Here is a 17,341-nt window from a genome sequence, read left to right as displayed (position 1 = left end):
TACAGTATGAAGTTCCACTTGTTCCTCAGTGTTAATGCATGCTTCTCTCTTTGACTTCTCATTAACGCCACCATACAGGGCTTCCAATAACAGTCTGGTGTTGGTCTGATGCCACTGTGAAACAAACAAAACTGCAAGCGTCAGGGTCATATTCATTAGCTACCAAACGTATGAAAACAGACTGAAACAGGACTCAACAAAATGTACATTTTTGTTTTCTGTTGCATAACTTTTTATTTTATTTTTCTATTTCCGTTGCATGCTTGTTATAGTATAAGGCTGGAGTGATGGTTATAAACGACCTATAAACCCACTGACTAATGTTTGTGTTGATTACTGCTGCAGAGCGTTGAAGTATGACATAAATGTTGACACCATGAGCACTGTTTTGTGGTTATAGATCTGGTATAATTAGAGTTACAGTGCCTTCAGAAAGTATTCAGATATTTTGACTTTTTCCACATTTTGTTACATTGCAGCCTGATTCAGAAAGTAAAAAATAAATGCAAATATCTACACACAATGCCCCCATAATACCAAAGCAAAAACTGATTAAAATACATTTTTGCAAATGTTTTACAAATTAAAAACAGGTATATCACTTTTACATAAGTATTCAGACTCTTTACTCAGTACTTTGTTGAAGCACCCTTTGGCAGCGATTTACAGCATTGATTATTCTTGGGTATTACACTACAAGCTTGGCACACCTGTATTTGGGGAGTTTCTCCCATTGTTCTGTTGCAAGGTGAAACTATGCCCCAGTCTGAGTTCCTGAGCACTCTGGAGCAGGTTTTCATAAAGATTCTTTCTGTACTTTGCTCCGTTCATCTTTCTCTTAATCCTGACTAGTCTCCCAGTCCCTGCTGCTGAAAAACATCCCCACAGCACGATGCTGCCACCACCATGCTTCACCGTAAGGATGGTGCCAGGTTTCCTCCAGACGTGATGCTTGGCATTTGGGCCAGAGAGTTCAATCTTGGTTACATTACCAGAGAATATTTTGGCAAACTCCAAGAGGGCTTTCATGTGCCTTTTACTGAGGAGTGGCTTCTGTCTGGCCACTCTCATAAAGGCCTGATTCTTCTTCTGGAAGTTTCTCCCATCTCCACAGAGGTACTCTAGAGCTTTGTCAGAATGACCATCGGGTTCTTGGTCACCTCACAGACCAAGGCCCTTCTCCCCGATTGCTCAGTTTTGCCCGGCAGCCAGCTCTAGGAAGAGTTTTCGTGGTTCCAAATTTCTTCCATTTAAGAATGATGGAGGACACTGTGTTCTTGGGGACCTTCAATGCTGCAGACATTTTGTGGTACACTTCCCCAGATCTGTGCCTCGACACAATCCTGTCTTGGAGCTTTACGGACAATTCCATCGATCTCAAGGCCTGGTTTTTGCTCTGACATGCACTGTCAACTTTGGGGACTTATATATATACAGGTGTGTCCCTTTCCAAATCATGTCCAATCAATTTCAATTTACCACAAGTGGACTCCAATCAAGTTGTAGAAACGTCAAGGATGATCAATGGAAACAGGATGCACCTGAGCTCAATTTCGAGTCTCATAGCAAAGGGTCTGAATAGTTCTGTATTATGATATCAGTTTTTTTATTTTAATACATTTGCAAAAAATGTTTTCTTTTTATCATTATGGGGTATTGTGATGTCATTATGGGGTATTGTGATGTCATTATGGGGTATTGTGATGTCATTATGGGGTATTGTGAATGCATTATGGGGTATTGTGTATAGATTGCTGAGGACTTGTATTTATTTAATCCATTTTAGAACAATGCTGTAATGTAACAATGTGGAAAGAGTTAAGGGGCCTGAATGCTTTCCGAATGCACTGTAGGTGAAGTTTGTTTACAGGAAGTGTTTATAGTACATGTTGTCATGGGGTGAGAAAGCTTGTTGGAGTGGAGGACTAGACACTGTGGACAAAAAAAAATGACAGATCAGAGTAAGGTTAGTTCTTATTTCATAGGTAGATAGAATAGGATATGTCAATGAGACCTTAGAGAAAATGTGCTATTTCTATTTCCTGTTGAAGATGGACTGGCTTGTTCAACAGTAATGCATACTATTTCCTGTTGAAGATGGACTGGCTTGTTCAACAGTAATGCATACTATTTCCTGTTGAAGATGGACTGGCTTGTTCAACAGTAATGCATTATATTTCTAGGAGTGACATGTGGGTTCTTAGGTTTTTACTGTGGTGGGGAAAGCACTGGGGAATATTTAGTTTCAGCTCTTCTAGCTCATGTAGTGAGACTTCACAGTGCAGGATTCAAATGTTCTTATGTAGAATGTCAACTTTTAATGGAAATAAATTGATAAGTGGATTTTAAGGAAACGTTATGATTGGTTTTTCTTCGGGATATTAGATGCACAGATACATTAGCTACCAACTGCCAGAGGCATAATACATTCTTAATTGTATCCCTCTTCTTTCTGTCCTCAGCAAAACCACCAAACCTTCCCCCACCCAACACTTTCACTAATGCTAATCTGCCTTAGATCCATCATCAACTCTTCTCTGGTGTTGATCTAGACACCACCAAACACCCACCATGTCAAATCCCACTGACCCCAGAGAGGAGATCCTAGACTGGCTGACCAGCCTGCGTCTGCCCCAGTACGCTGACGGATTTCACCTGGGGGGCTTCCAGTGCCTGGAAGACTGCAGGGGGCTCACTGAAAATTGCCTCCTGGAGCTCCGAGTGTTCCCTACAGGCCACCGTAGACGGATCCTACGTAGTTTGGAAGCCCTAAGATTGGTGGTGGAAGAGCCGGGGGAAGGGGAAAAGGACGGGGAAAATAGAAAGCCCCTCCCCCAACCCAGACACATCTTCATGACAAATAAGAAAAGGGTGACTTCCTGCCAGCCTAGTGAGAGGGTAGAGCAGGCAAGATGGGAGGGGAGGCAGACCCTACACCCTGGGGCTGGCTTAGGGATTGAAGAGACAGAAGAGGAGAACACTAACACTTCTATAAAGGGGTCTCTGAGACCACCTCGGCCGACACCGCGTGACCCTCGTAACGTACGCACCCCTTCCTCAGCTTCGAACTCCACATCTGGCAGCTGTGACTCCCTCTCTGTCTCCTCCCACTCTGGAGAGGTACCCTCTGATTGTGAGATCTCCTCTGAGGAGCCCTCCCCTTCCTCTACAGACCTCTCTCCCGGGCCTGACCACGTCCTCTCTGGGAAAAACCCTGAGGTTTACCAGGGGAAGATGGTGGATAATGTGATCTATGAGAGGGGCCCCAGCTTGAAGACACCAGCCAAGGGCCCCCGGCCCACCCGTTCCTACAGACTGAGGCACCGGCCGGTCCCTGGGATTCCTGACCAAGTCATCCTACCCCCACCGGACTGGTAGGCATGACTCATCAGTCTATAACGTATTGATAAGTCTATTATAATATTAAGTGATCAATGGATGTGTATACACTTGATGTATTATGTTTTGAAACTTTAGCACTTTCTCATTAGTGACCCACCATCTCTTTTCAGTCTCGTGTTCCAAAATTTCAATGGTGTTTTTTTTTTACATTGGATAAAAGTACAGACTCAGAGCTTCTAAATGGCATATCATACACTGTAGTTAGAGGAAACATGGGGAAGTAATGCAGCTTTAAAAGGTGATACACTTAGAATCCCATTTAGGAGAAAAAAGGCATTAAAACATTTTGCTGTGATTTTCACACTTGCTCTCTACATTAATCGTTGGGAAACATATTTAGAAAAGGAATCATTTTACCAAATTGCCAAAGGGATTCTCTGAACATTGTCTCACCAAGTTACCCATTTAGGCAAAGCATTTACAGTATTATATTGCCTATGGTTGTATCTATAAATATAACCTTTCACATTGACCAGCCACAGTGCTGTTCTTTGATTACGCCCACTTAGAGTCGTTCATAACCTCTAAACCTCTTAGAGCTGAGATATATTTAAATACCTCTTAAATCATTTACATTGGACCACGTGGATGTGGCCATGTGCTAAAGCAGTGAGATAGTGCTTGTTAAAAAAACTAAGAAAAGATTTCAACAATAAAATACTTTAACTTCAAGTGCTGAAGGTAGGGGGGGGGGGGAAACAGAAAGCCTGAGAGCATTTGTCCTGCCCTTTGGAGAAGGACATGCAATGTCCATGTCCTTTTCATCGCAAAAGTCCTGAGCTTCTACAAAATATGATGTTTGCCAGGTTGTGTCCAGTCCGAGGGGACGCTTTCACATCTCTGGGAGGAAGGACGTCAACGTTACGCAGCAGCTGAATCCTGGTTCCATATTAAAGAACGCTCCTTGGCCGCAACCACAACCATAAAGGAGGAGAGCAGACTAAAAATAGACAGGACATTCAAAACCTTGCATACCAGCAATAACACTCATTGACCCTCAAGTCAAAGCAATAAGCTCAAAGTACAACATTCCTGAAGTGTTGCTTATTCACCCTTGATCATCTCGTTGTACAGGAGGCAGAGAGTAGGTTTATGCTGAAAATCAAATTCCAGAAAAAGAGGTTGAAACGTGAATTCATTCATGTCCTGTAGCTCGCTATTGCCTGTTGACTAATACAGCTGTACCAAAATGTCCTGTACACACTTAACCTGCTTACAGCCCAACAATGGCAATGCAGACACAAGATAAAAATGTAAGAATTTAAGTATTTTTAATATCTATCTATCTGTCTATCTGTCTGTCTGTCTGTCTGTCTGTCTGTCTGTCTGTCTGTCTGTCTGTCTGTCTGTCTGTCTGTATCTCACCTCATGTTCAAGAATGGCCTTTTCCCTTCATTCAGATTACAACTGCTCACTTTCGGTTCTTTGGAAACAAAATTACAACCAACTAATTGCAGCATTACCACAAAAATGTAAGAGGCAAGTAGAAGTGGGAAAAAGTAAGGAACTTGTCTGTCGGCCCTGCATTCAAGACCATAAACGGTTAAAGAAAATTGTGACAAAAAAAAACATATACCAATTTAATTTAAGGACCAAAAAAATTACAGCTGTGCCATATAAATTGCAAAATAGTTGGGAAGAGATTTTTGATGTACCAATTCCATGACACATGGTTTATGAATTGACACACAAAATAACGCCTGATTCAAAACGTAACATTTTTCAATTTAAATTATTATACTAAATTCTTGCAACCAATATAATGTTATATATATATGGGGATACAATCTTCCCAGCTCTGCAGATTTTGCTGTGAGAAGGCAGAGTCATTAGATAATTTATTTTGGTATTGTCGATATGTAGCTCATTTTTGGTCACAGGTCCAGGAATGGCTGAAGAATCACAACCTTTATCTAGAAATAATGCTGCAGATAGCAATACTGGGTGACATAGTCAATCAATCAATTACATGATAATTATTTTAGCAAAATTTTTTATCTTTAATTTACAATCTGTAGAAGCTATGAGAATAGAACATTTCAGTACTTTTGTGAAGCATCACAGCACAGTTGAAAATACATGGCAAATAGAAATCCAAAAAAATGGATGGTGTTAAGAGATAGATGGGAGGGGTTGAACAGAGCTGAAGGGTGGGACTAATAAAAACAAGATAACAAATGTAAAACATACGGGGTCTGTAAAACGTATATAGGTTCAGAAATGTTGTGAAATAGCACAGTTACAAATATAAACCAAACTGGATGGACATCAGAAATACAGGAAGGACTAAAAACAAACAAAATATAACTATTATAAAATGTGTATAAGATGTATAAACTGAAGGTAGAAGCCTAAGTGTTATTGTTTATTAGTTTACTCCAATTGGGGGAGGGGTGGTAGGGTTTTGGGGGAATAATAATATATATATATTTACCCAAATAATATATGGGGGATTGGAAATGATGCAGACAGTTACATTGATGGAAGCAAAAATCTTTCTGCAATATTAAAGCTGATCACCCCAAACATATGTAAACAGTACATTTTAGCTTAAGACATATAGCTTGCTAGCTAGGTAAACAAAGTACCTAGGTAAACAAAGTACCTAGCTAGGTAAACAAAGTTCCTAGCTAGGGTAAACAAAGTGTACGTTCACTAACGTTAGCTAGTCAAACAACAATGAACTGTGCCATCAATGCCACAGTGCTGGGAGCTAGCCAACCATGTTCAATGTTAGCTAGCTAACATTAGGCTCTAACTAGAACAGCAAACAGCTCTGGAAAACAAATAATATCAGCTAGGGAGGCAGCCAGCTACAGTTAGCTTGAAATTAAACCACTTTTTGTCAAAATTAGAAAATGTGTAATATCTGAAAATGTAACATTAGTCTAGCGTTAGCTAGCTATCTTACCTATATACATCATCGTGCATGGATGCGTCTCCCTGTCAGGAATGCGATGCCACGTTTACCCTTAGTTTAAAGATGTAATCCGGAGACAGGTGTTTTCTCCATCTCTTTAGCTATCATACTCTAATTCCACTGATTTCAAAACTTGATCCTCCAGAAAGTAGAGAGCCACATTTATGCAGCTCCACTACACAATACATTAAAAAAAATTGTCCGAACTCCTCTCTTGGCATGTCCAGCCCACTCATTATCTCATCCAATCATGGCTAGTGGGAAGGTTGCTACTTTTTCTGTCGCTTAACCTGTCTAGGATCAGCGTGGCGCTAGCGGCACACCCCCCCCCCCCCCACTGAAAAACCAGTGCCGCGAAATTCAAAAAAAATATTTTTTTAAAATATTTAACTTTCACACATTAAAGTCCAATACAGCTAATGAAAGACACAGATCTTATGAATCCAGTCAACATTTCCGATTTTTAAAATGTTTTACAGGGAAGACACAATATGTAAAGATGTACATCTATTACCTAAAAACACATTAGCATATTCCACCATCTTTTATTTGTCCACCAACACCAGTAGCCATCACCAATTCGGCTAAACTAAGATATTTATAGCCCCTAACCAACAAAAAAACTCATTAGATGACAGTCTGATAACATATTTATGGAATGGGATAGGTTTTGTTAGAAAAAAGTGCATATTTCAGGTATATGGCATAGTTTACAATTGCACCCACCATCACAAATGGACTAGAATAATTACAATGAGCAACGTGTTTACCTAACTACTAATCATCAAACATTTCGTAAAAATACACAGCATACACGAATCGAAAGACACAGATCCTGTGAATACAGACAATATTTCAGATTTTCTAAGTGTCTTACAGCGAAAACACAATAAATCGTTATATTAGCTTAGCACATAGCAATTAGCAGCCCAGCATTGATTCTAGCCAAAGTGAGCGATAAAAGTCAACATCGCCAAAAGATATTAATTTTTTCACTAACCTTCTCAGAATTCTTCCGATGACACTCCTGTAACATCACATTACAACATGCATATACAGTTTGATCGAAAATGTTTATATTTAGCCACCAAAATCATGGTTAGACAATGTGAAATGTAACTCAGCTGGTCAGAATTTGTCCTTGCGCCACTTAGACAGTGATCTACTCTTATACATAAATACTCATAAACGTGACTAAAAAATATAGGGTGGACAGGGATTGATAGACAATTTAATTCTTAATACAATTGCGTTATTACATTTTTTAATTTATCCTTACTTTTCAATACAGTTTGCGCCAAGCGAAGCTACGTCAAAAAACATGGCGTCCTAAGCCACTAAAATGTTTCGACAGAAACACGATTTATCATAATAAAAATGTCCTACCTTGAGCTGTTCTTCCATCAGTATCTTGGGCAAAGGATCCTTTCTTGGGAGAAATCGTCTTTTGGTGGAAAGCTGTCCTCTTGCCATGTGGAAATGTCAACTACGTTCGGGATGAACTGAAAAGCGTTCCCAACTTTTCACATCGTTGCAAAAATAAATGTCCCAAAATCGCACTAAACGGATATAAATTGCTATAAAACGCTTTAAATTAACTACTTTGTGATGTTTGTAACTCCTATAACGAGTGAAAAGATGACCGGAGAAATATAACAGGCTAAACTAATGCTTGGAACAGGAGAGGGTCGGTGTCTTCCACGCGCGTTACGCAGCAAGAAAAGACTTGCTAGCTAAAGGTTTTTTTCATTTGTAGTGCCTGTGAACGAGCAATCGAGCCCGTTGGAATCGTCATCACGTAAAGGCATCCAGGGGAAGACGTAAGAAGTGTCCGTATAGTCATAGCAACGACAGTGCCCGTTTAAATGACTTCAGAAAAGTGGCCAACGTTTCTCAAATCTGACTCCATGTCAGGGAAATTGCTGTAGAATGGGCTCTGTTCCACTTAGAGACAAAATTTCAACTCCTATAGAAACTATAGACTGTTTTCTATCCAATAATAATAATAATATGCATATTGTACGATCAAGGATTTTGTGGGAAGCCGTTTAAAAAATTAGCCACATTAGCATAAATAGTCTAAACAGCGCCCCCATCCCCAACAGGTTAACCAACAAGGCTCGTAATTTTACAATTTCATTCATATTTAAAGATGGTATACACGTCCGTTATTAAGGCACATGAAAGATCACATGTTCCAGAAGGCATTTCTGGCAAAAAACGCATTATGATAAAACAATTTTTTTTTACTTTCAAAGTCGTGACTTACGACATACGTCTAGTTTTCTGAATCGGGTCACATTTGGGGAATGTATCCTTTCTAGTGTTAACTCAAAGGCATATATATATATATATACTGTATATGGCTTTCCTGATCCCTTGTGTGTCAGACAGTGTTCTAATAAAGTTTATTCCATTCTTTTCCTTCCTCAGGAGCTTGCCTCCGCTAACATCCACAACCGACCTTGAACACCTTCCCTGCGCCCAGGTTCCCGGCGGTGCTAACGTTAGCCAGAAAGGTATCCTAGCAACTAATCCTATTTTAGCTCTTCCTTGACTATTTTATATTATCGAGTCGGCAGGCATTACTTTTGTTTGCCCTGATGAAAAAATGGGGGAAGAGGGGAAAAGGGAGAGAGAAAGAGGGAGTGTGTGTTAGATTCATCACGGGGGGAACCAACGTCCCGTTTTGAGGGTGCTTTTGTCTTGCTGGGATTGTGCTCTCGCTCGCTCTCTCTCTCTCTCTCTCATCTTGCGTAGTGGTGCCAGTGAGGCCTAGTGTATATCCCGCTTCACTCTCCTAACTCCAGACGTTGTTTAACTTTGTTGGTCAAATTGACCTTTAATGATACATGCAATGTGTTGTGAGGTCTGTGTTGATGCCTCCCTCTGTCTATGGGGGCTCCCAAATCTGTTGAAAGTGGATCTGACTCTTTCCTTCCAACACTATATACAGTAAATACAACTTCCCCCCCTTTCTTCCTAGTTCCTCTACTTTTCCTCCTCTATTCAATTTACTTGGTCTCTCTCTCTCTCCCCACTTTCTCTCTCCCCCCTTTCTTTCCCTTTCTCTCTCTTTCTCTCTCTCTCTCTCCCCCCTTTCTCCCTTTCTCTCCCTTTCTCTCCCCCCCCCCCCCCCCCCCCCAATAGATCGTGTTAAACAACCCTACTGTCTCTGACACCAGACCTGTCCATAGAGATAAGGGTGTGATAGTGTGTTCCTCTTCAACATAGAAAGTGGATCTGTCTCTTTCCTTCCAACTGTAAATACAACTTCCCCCTCTTTCTTCCTAGTTTCTACCTCTACTTTTCCTCCTCTATTCGATTTACTTGGTTGCTCTCTCTCTCTCTCTCTCTCTCTCTCTCTCTCTCTCTCTCTCTCTCTCTCTCTCTCTCTCTCTCTCTCTCTCTCTCTCTCTCTCTCTCTCTCTCTCTCTCTCTCTCTCTCTCTCTCTCTCTCTCTCTCTCTCTCTCTCTCTCTCTCTCTCTCTCTCTCAGCCCAATAGATAGTGATAAACGACCCTACTGTCTCTCTGACACCAGACCTGTCCATAGAGATAACGGTGTGATAGTGTGTTCCTCTTCAACATAGAAACACAGTAACCAGGTCCTACAATCTCCCAGTGCCTTGTCTCGGTGGCCTATCTAGTAGCTCGTGTCTATGTATGTGTCTGGCTGTTTGTGTAGGTATGTGTGTGTCCGTCCGCCGGGGGATGTCTGTCTGCCCTTGCTGTCCCCAGGAGATGGCCGATGTTATTTGTCACTGTGACAGGCGGTGGCTCACACCGGGTCTACAGACGGATGGTGTCTGGGTGGTCTCACACTTCATCCCCCTCTCCTCCCTCCTCGGATGAGGTCCCCATTTGGGTCCCCATTGGGCCTCACACAGGGCCAAGGAACGTCCTTGGTAGGGTTAGTGTCTGTCTGAGGAAGGGAGAGCAAGTTTTTGCACTTTTGTAGAAGAGAGAGGGAGGAGGGAGAGGAGGGGAGATGACAGGGAGGGAGAAGAGAGAGGGAGGAAGAGGGGAGATGACAGGGAGGGAGGAGGGGAGAAGACAGGGAGAGAGAGGAGGAGGAGGGGAGATGACAGGGGGAGAAGAGGGAGGGAGAAGGGAGTGGGAGGAGGAGGGGAGACGACGGAGGGAGGAGAGGGAGGAGGAGGGGAGATGACAGGGAGGGAGAAGAGAGAGGGAGGAGAGAGAGGGAAGAGGGAGGGAGGAGAGGGAGGAGGAGGGGAGATGACAGGGAGGGAGAAGAGAGAGGGAGGAGAGAGAGGGAAGAAGGAGGGAGGAGAGAGGGAGGAGGAGGGGAGACGACGGAGGGAGGGAGGAGGAGGGGAGAAGAGGGAGGGCGAAGAGGGAGGGAGGACAACAGGGAGGGAGAAGAGGGAGGAAGAAGGTAGGAATATGCTTTGCTTTATCTTGGCCAGGTTGCAATTGTAAATGAGAACGTGTTCTCAATTTGCCTACCTGGTTAAATAAAGGTGAAAAAAAAAATATATATATATATATATGTTTCAACATTTTACGCAGAACTCCGAGGGGAGGATGCATTCAAGTGTTATGTTTATGTGGTGCAACAACAGTATGTAGACCTATACCATTGTCTGTGAGAACTAATGATAATGTGTTATGTGTCCTTCTCTCTACTCTAGCCCCACTGCAAAGAACGTTGTCTCCCATTGTTCCTTATGGAGAAACATTCCTATACAACAACCCAGAGAACGTACTGGTAAGGTGAAATACTTTAGAAACTGAAGTTGTATATGATCCCGAATAGGTCCACTACTATTAACCATTTAGACCTACAGTTGTATTGATTATATTCAATGTAAGAACAGTATTTACAGCCAGGCAATGATAACAAGATCTCCAGAGAGATTTGGTCACGGGGAGGCTGATCAGAGCCTAGTAGGCCCCACCTCTGCCAAGTGAGTTATTTTGGCAGGAATAGGTGCTAAGTCATATTCTTCTTTCCTTTGATATGTGCTCTTTGTTAACCCTTTTACAGAGTACCTATTCTCAGAATCTTGACATGTTCACTGTTTTGAGATTATGTGGAAGTAGCTAAGAAGCTGAGAGAAACTCACTATCCAGTTCTATTTTCTATTCGTCTGCCCACACACATCCACTTCCCCGTCTCTTCTTTCACAGCAAATCGAGAGTAAACTTGAGCAAAATGAGAGTAAACTTGAGGCTCAAACAGTTTCACTTTGGCCTCTGAGGTTAATAGAAATGTCACTTGCTAGCCTAGCCACTAAGCTAACCTAGCCACTATGCTAACCTAGCCACTATGCTAACCTAGCCACTAAGCTAACCTAGCCACTAAGCTAACCTAGCCACTAAGCTAACCTAGCCACTATGCTATCAGTCTAACAATGCCTGTTTTGAAAGTGCCACTGATGTGCCTTGATGACTAATCTGTGTTCTTCTGTCTCAGGACCAGGGTCCTAAAGAACTATTTAAGAAAGAAATCAAAGAGAATCTCAAGCAGAAAAAGCTGAGGTAAGATGAGGGCCACTCTGATACACAATAGTTGTGCCTAACAGTAAAGACTACATTTGCTTAGCCCACAAATAGTCGAACAGTATTTCCAAAGAGGAAGGCGTTTAACTACTGAAATTGGTTGCTAAACCCTGCTTCAGTTGTCTGTACAGTAAAAATATATAGTATTGCAACAAATAAAGCTAAACCAAATTGTAATTACATTTTTACAAATGCGAAAGTATTACACAAATGTAACACAAGTAGCATTTGTAAAAAGCTTCACACAAATATTATTGATTGATATATTTAGATTGATTGATGTGTATATAAATATTGATTGATTTGATATATATATATATATATATATATATATATATATATATATATATATATATATATATATATATATATATATATATATATATATATATATATATATAAAAACTCTGCCAAAAAATAAACATCCTCCTACTGTCAACTGCGTGTATTTTCAGCAAACTTAACATGTGTAAATATTTGTATGAACATAACTAGATTCAACAACTGAGACATGAACTGAACAAGTTCAGCAGACATGTGACTAACAGAAATGGAAAAATGTGTCGTTGAACAAAGGGGGGGTCAAAATCAAAAGTAGCTGTCAGTATCTGGTGTGGCCACCAGCTGCATTAAGTACTGCAGTGCTTCTCCTCCTCGTGGACTGCACCAGATTTGCCAGTTCTTGCTGTGAGATGTTACCCCACTCTTCCACCAAGGCACCTGCAAGTTCTCTGACATTTCTGGGGGGAATGGCCCTAGCCATCACCCTCCGATCAAACAGGTCCCAGACATGCTCAATGGGATTGAGATCCAGGCTCTTCGCTGGCCATGGCAGAACACTGACATTCCTGTCTTGCAGGAAATCATGCACAGAACGAGCAGTATGGCTGGTGGCATTGTCATGCTGGAGGGTCATGTCAGGATGAGCCTGCAGGAAGGGTACCACATGAGGGAGCAGGATGTCTTCCCTATAACGCACAGCGTTGAGATTACCTGCAATGACAACAAGCTCAGTCCGATGATGCTGTGACACAACGCCCCAGACCATGACGGAACCTCCACCTCCAAATCGATCCCGCTCCAGAGTACAGACCTCGGTAAAAAGCGAATTCCTTTGATGATAAATGCGAATCCGACCATCACCCCTGGTGAGACAAAACCGAGACTCGTCAGCGAAAAGCACTTTTTGCCAGTCCTGTCTGGTCCAGCGACGGTGGGTTTGTGCCCATAGGCGATGTTGTTGCCAGTGATTTCTGGTGAGGACGTGCCTTACAACAGGCCTACAAGCCCTCAGTCCAGCTTCTCTAAGCCTATTGGGGACAGTCAGCACTGATGGAGGGATTGTGCGTTCCTGGTGTACCTTGGGCAGTTGTTGTTGCCATCCTGTACCTGTCCCAGTCGGATTGTTGGAAAAATGACTTGTGTCATGCACAAATTAGATGTCTTAACTGATTTGCCAAAACTATAGTTTGTAAACAAGAAATGTGTGGAGTGGTTGAAAAACATGTTTTAATGACTCCAACCTAAGTGTATGTAAACTTCCGACTTCAACTGTTTGTGTGTGTGTATATATATATATATATATATATATATATATATACATTTTTTTGTCCTTTAAAATAACATCAAATTGATCAGAAATACAGTATAGACTGACTCCCTAAGTTTGTTTTACTCACTGCTTTAGCACATTCCACCAACCCTGATGTCCTTGCCGTGTCTGAATCCTGGCTTAGGAAGGCCACCAAAAATTCGGAGATTTCCATTCCCAACTACAACATTTTCCGTCAAGATAGAACTGCCAATGGGGGAGGAGTTGCAATCTACTGCAGAGATAGCTTGCAAAGTTCTGTCATACTTTCCAGGTCTATGCCCAAACAGTTCAAGCTTCTAATTTTTAAAATGAATCTCTCCAGAAATACGTTTCTCACTGTTGGGAGGAGGTGCTCTTGTTCTCCATGGACTTTACAGTGTCCCAAAACTTTTTGGAGTTAGAGCTACAGGATGCAAACTTATGTTTGAAAAAGCTAGCCTTTGCTTTCCTGACTGACTGTGTGTATTAGTTCCTGCTATAGACCCCACTCAGCTCCCAGCTGTGCCCTGGACACCATATGTGAATTGATTGCCCCCCATCTATCTTCAGACTTCGTTCTGTTAGCTGACCTAAACTGGGATATACTTATCACCCCAGCAGTCCTACAATCTAAGCTAGATGCCCTCAATCTCACACAAATGATCAAGGAAACCACTAGGTACAACCCTAAATCTGTAAACATGGGCACCCTCATAGATATCATCCTAACCAACTTGCCCACCAAATATACCTCTGCTGTTTTCAATCAAGATCTCAGCGATCACTGCCTCATTGCCTGCGTCCGTAATGGGTCCGCGGTCAAAGGACCACCCCTCATCACTGTCAAACGCTCCCTAAAACACTTCAGCGAGTAGGCCTTTCTAATCGACCTGGCCCGGGTATCCTGGAACGATATTGACCTCATCCCGTCAGTCGAGGATGCCTGGTCGTTCTTTAAAAGTAATTTCCTCAACATCTTAAATAAGCATGCCCCTTTCAAAAAATGTAGAACTAAGAACAGATATAGCCCTTGGTTCACTCCAGACCTGACTACCCTTGACCAGCACAAAAACTTCCTGTGGCGGACTGCAATAGCATCAAATAGTACCCGCGATATGCAACTGTTGAGGGAAGTCAGGAACTAATACACACAGTCAGTCAGGAAAGCAAAGGCTAGCTTTTTCAAACAGAAATTTGCATCCTGTAGCTCTAACTCCAAAAAGTTTTGGGACACTGTAAAGTCCATGGAGAACAAGAGCACCTCCTCCCAGCTGCCCACTGCCCTGAGGCTAGGTAACACGGTCACCACCGATAAAACCATGATAATCAAAAATTTCAATAAGCATTTCTCTACGGCTGGCCATGCTTTCCTCCTGGCTACCCCAACCCTGGCCAACAGCTCCGTACCACCCACAGCTACTTGCCCAAGCCTCCCCAGCTTCTCCTTCACCCAAATCCAGATTGCAGATGTTCTGAAAGAGCTGCAACCCTCTTCAAAGGGGGTGACACTCTAGACCCAAACTGTTATAGATCTATATCAATCCTGCCCTGCCTTTCTAAAGTCTTTGAAAGCCAAGTTAACTAACAGATCACTGACCATTTTGAATCCCACCGTACCTTCTCCGCTGTGCAATCCGGTTTCCGAGCTGGTCATGGGTGCACCTCAGCCACGCTCAAGGTACTAAACGATATCATAACCGCCATCAATAAAAGACAGTAATGTGCAGCCGTCTTCATAGACCTGGCCAAGGCTTTCGACTCTGTCAATCACCGTATTCTTATCGGCAGACTCAATAACCTTGGTTTCTCAAATGACTGCCTCGTCTGGTTCACCAATTACTCGCAGACAGTTCAGTGTGTCAAATTGGAGGGCCTGTTGTCCGGACCTCTGGTAGTCTCTATGGGGGGTACCACAGGGTTCAATTCCCGGGCCGACTCTTTTCTCTGTATATATCAACGATGTTGCTCTTGCTGTGGGTGATTCCCTGATCCACGTCTACGCAGATGACACCATTCTGTATACATCTGGCCCTTCTTTGGCCACTGTGTTAACTAACCTCCAAACGAGCTTCAATGCCATACAGCACTCCTTCCGTGGCCTCCAACTGCTCTTAAACGCTAATAAAACCTGCATTTGCATGCTTTTCAACCGTTCGCTACCGGCCCGCCCAACTAGCATCACTACTCAGGACGGTTCTGACCTAGAATACATGGACAACTACAAGTACCTAGGTGTCTGGTAGACTATAAACTCTCCTTCCAGACTCACATCAAACATCTCCAATCCAAAATCAAATCTAGAATCTGCTTTCTATTTCGCAACAAAGCCTTCTTCACTCTCGCCAACTCACACCAATACTCTACTCAGCAAATTGTATGTAGTCTATCACAGTGCCATCCGGTTTGTTACCAAAGCACCTTATACCACCCACCACTGCGACCTATATGCTCTAGTCGGCTGGCCCTCGCTACATATTCGTCGCCAGACCCACTGGTTCCAGGTCGTCTATAAGTCTATGCTGGGTAAAGCTCCACCTTATCTCAGCTCACTGGTCACGATAACAACACCCACCCGTAGCACGCGCTCCAGCAGGTATATCTCACTGGTCATTTTAAAAGGCTAATTGATCATTAGAAAACTTATGCAATTATGTTAGCACAGCTGAAAACGTTTTTTTGATTAAAGAAGCACTAAATCTGGCCTTCTTTAGACTAGTTGAGTATCTGGAGCATCAGCATTTGTGGGTTCAATTACAGGCTCAAAATGTCCAAAAACAAATAACTTTCTTCTGAAACTCGTCACTCTATACTTGTTATGAGAAATGAAGACTATTCCATGTATATATATTTGATTGATTTATATATATATGTATTGTTTGATGGATTTATTAAATGCAACTCAACGTCACCCTATCCCACAGAAAGAAGCATAGTAAGATCAATGAGTCCAGGAATAGCAACAAGACACAGGTCCCTCCACCTACTTCAACGGTCCACAACCTCTATGAAGATGACTACTCTATAGTGGAAGAGTGCACCACCAGTTGGGAACTATCCAATCATGCTTGGCCTAATGCTGCTACGGCGACCCCGGAGCCCCTCCTCTCCGGCCCCCCGCCCGGCCCCGCCCTCTCCCAGGTCGTTCCCATGACAATGGTGGTGTGTGACCTCTACTCGGAGCCCTTTGACACGCTGGGTGGTCTGGTGAAGAATACGTTACCCGTGTTACCCGCAGACCACGCGGATAATATCTCCCCTTACGCCTGCTTCTACGGGGCCCCTAAGACCAAACTCAAGATGGGGTGGCTGGACAAGCTCTCACCGCAAGGGTAAGACCACAGGATGAAATAGAACATCACATAGTAGTATTCTATTATACTATTCTGTTATGGTATGCATTAGTTGAAGCTCAATGTTACCTATTAAAATACCTACCATCATATCTAAGCCAATATCACACCGATGTCGATGAAAATTCACAAATCAACTTGATTGGAGGTACACAACACACTCCGTGCCTTTCGTCATGTGCCGTCCGGCTGTTACAGAGAACAACATACCGGATTTTTAACAGGGTCGTTAGCATTTGAGTTTTGTGCGTCTACCTAGCTCAAATTCTACATGTCGGATTAAAACTAAACTATAGCGCCCAAGAAGAAGAAGTTAAGTGACCTTTTGGATTTAAAACATTTAAGGATTCAAATCAAAGCAAATTTTATTTGTCACATGCACACAACAACGTGTCGACCTTACCGTGAAAGGCTTACTTACAAGCCCTTAACCAACAATGCAGTTCAAGAAATTGAGTTAAGAAAATATTTACGAAATAAACTAAAGTAAAAAAAAAAAAAAATTGTCATCGCTCTCACATGCACATTTCCGTCTGTTAAGAATCTACGATGTGCTACCTTTTTGTAGTAT

General features: G+C 42.4%; 1 protein-coding gene across 1 annotated transcript in view; it reads left to right on the top strand.

The window, feature by feature from the left end:
- Positions 1–17,341, top strand: part of arap2 (ArfGAP with RhoGAP domain, ankyrin repeat and PH domain 2) — a gene marked incomplete in the record, with an annotated part of 210,876 nt that overhangs the window by 4,998 nt on the left and 188,537 nt on the right. Inside the window, 5 exon segments of the mRNA XM_055938983.1 lie at positions 2,463–3,374; positions 8,756–8,841; positions 10,977–11,053; positions 11,762–11,826; positions 16,342–16,749. Coding sequence (XP_055794958.1) covers positions 2,572–3,374; positions 8,756–8,841; positions 10,977–11,053; positions 11,762–11,826; positions 16,342–16,749 — 1,439 coding nt within the window.

This window comes from Salvelinus fontinalis, chromosome 11 (assembly GCF_029448725.1).
Source record: "Salvelinus fontinalis isolate EN_2023a chromosome 11, ASM2944872v1, whole genome shotgun sequence".
Classification (NCBI taxonomy): domain Eukaryota; kingdom Metazoa; phylum Chordata; class Actinopteri; order Salmoniformes; family Salmonidae; genus Salvelinus; species Salvelinus fontinalis.
Note: the sequence above shows the minus strand (reverse complement) of the source record. Positions and strands in the feature narration are given on the sequence as shown.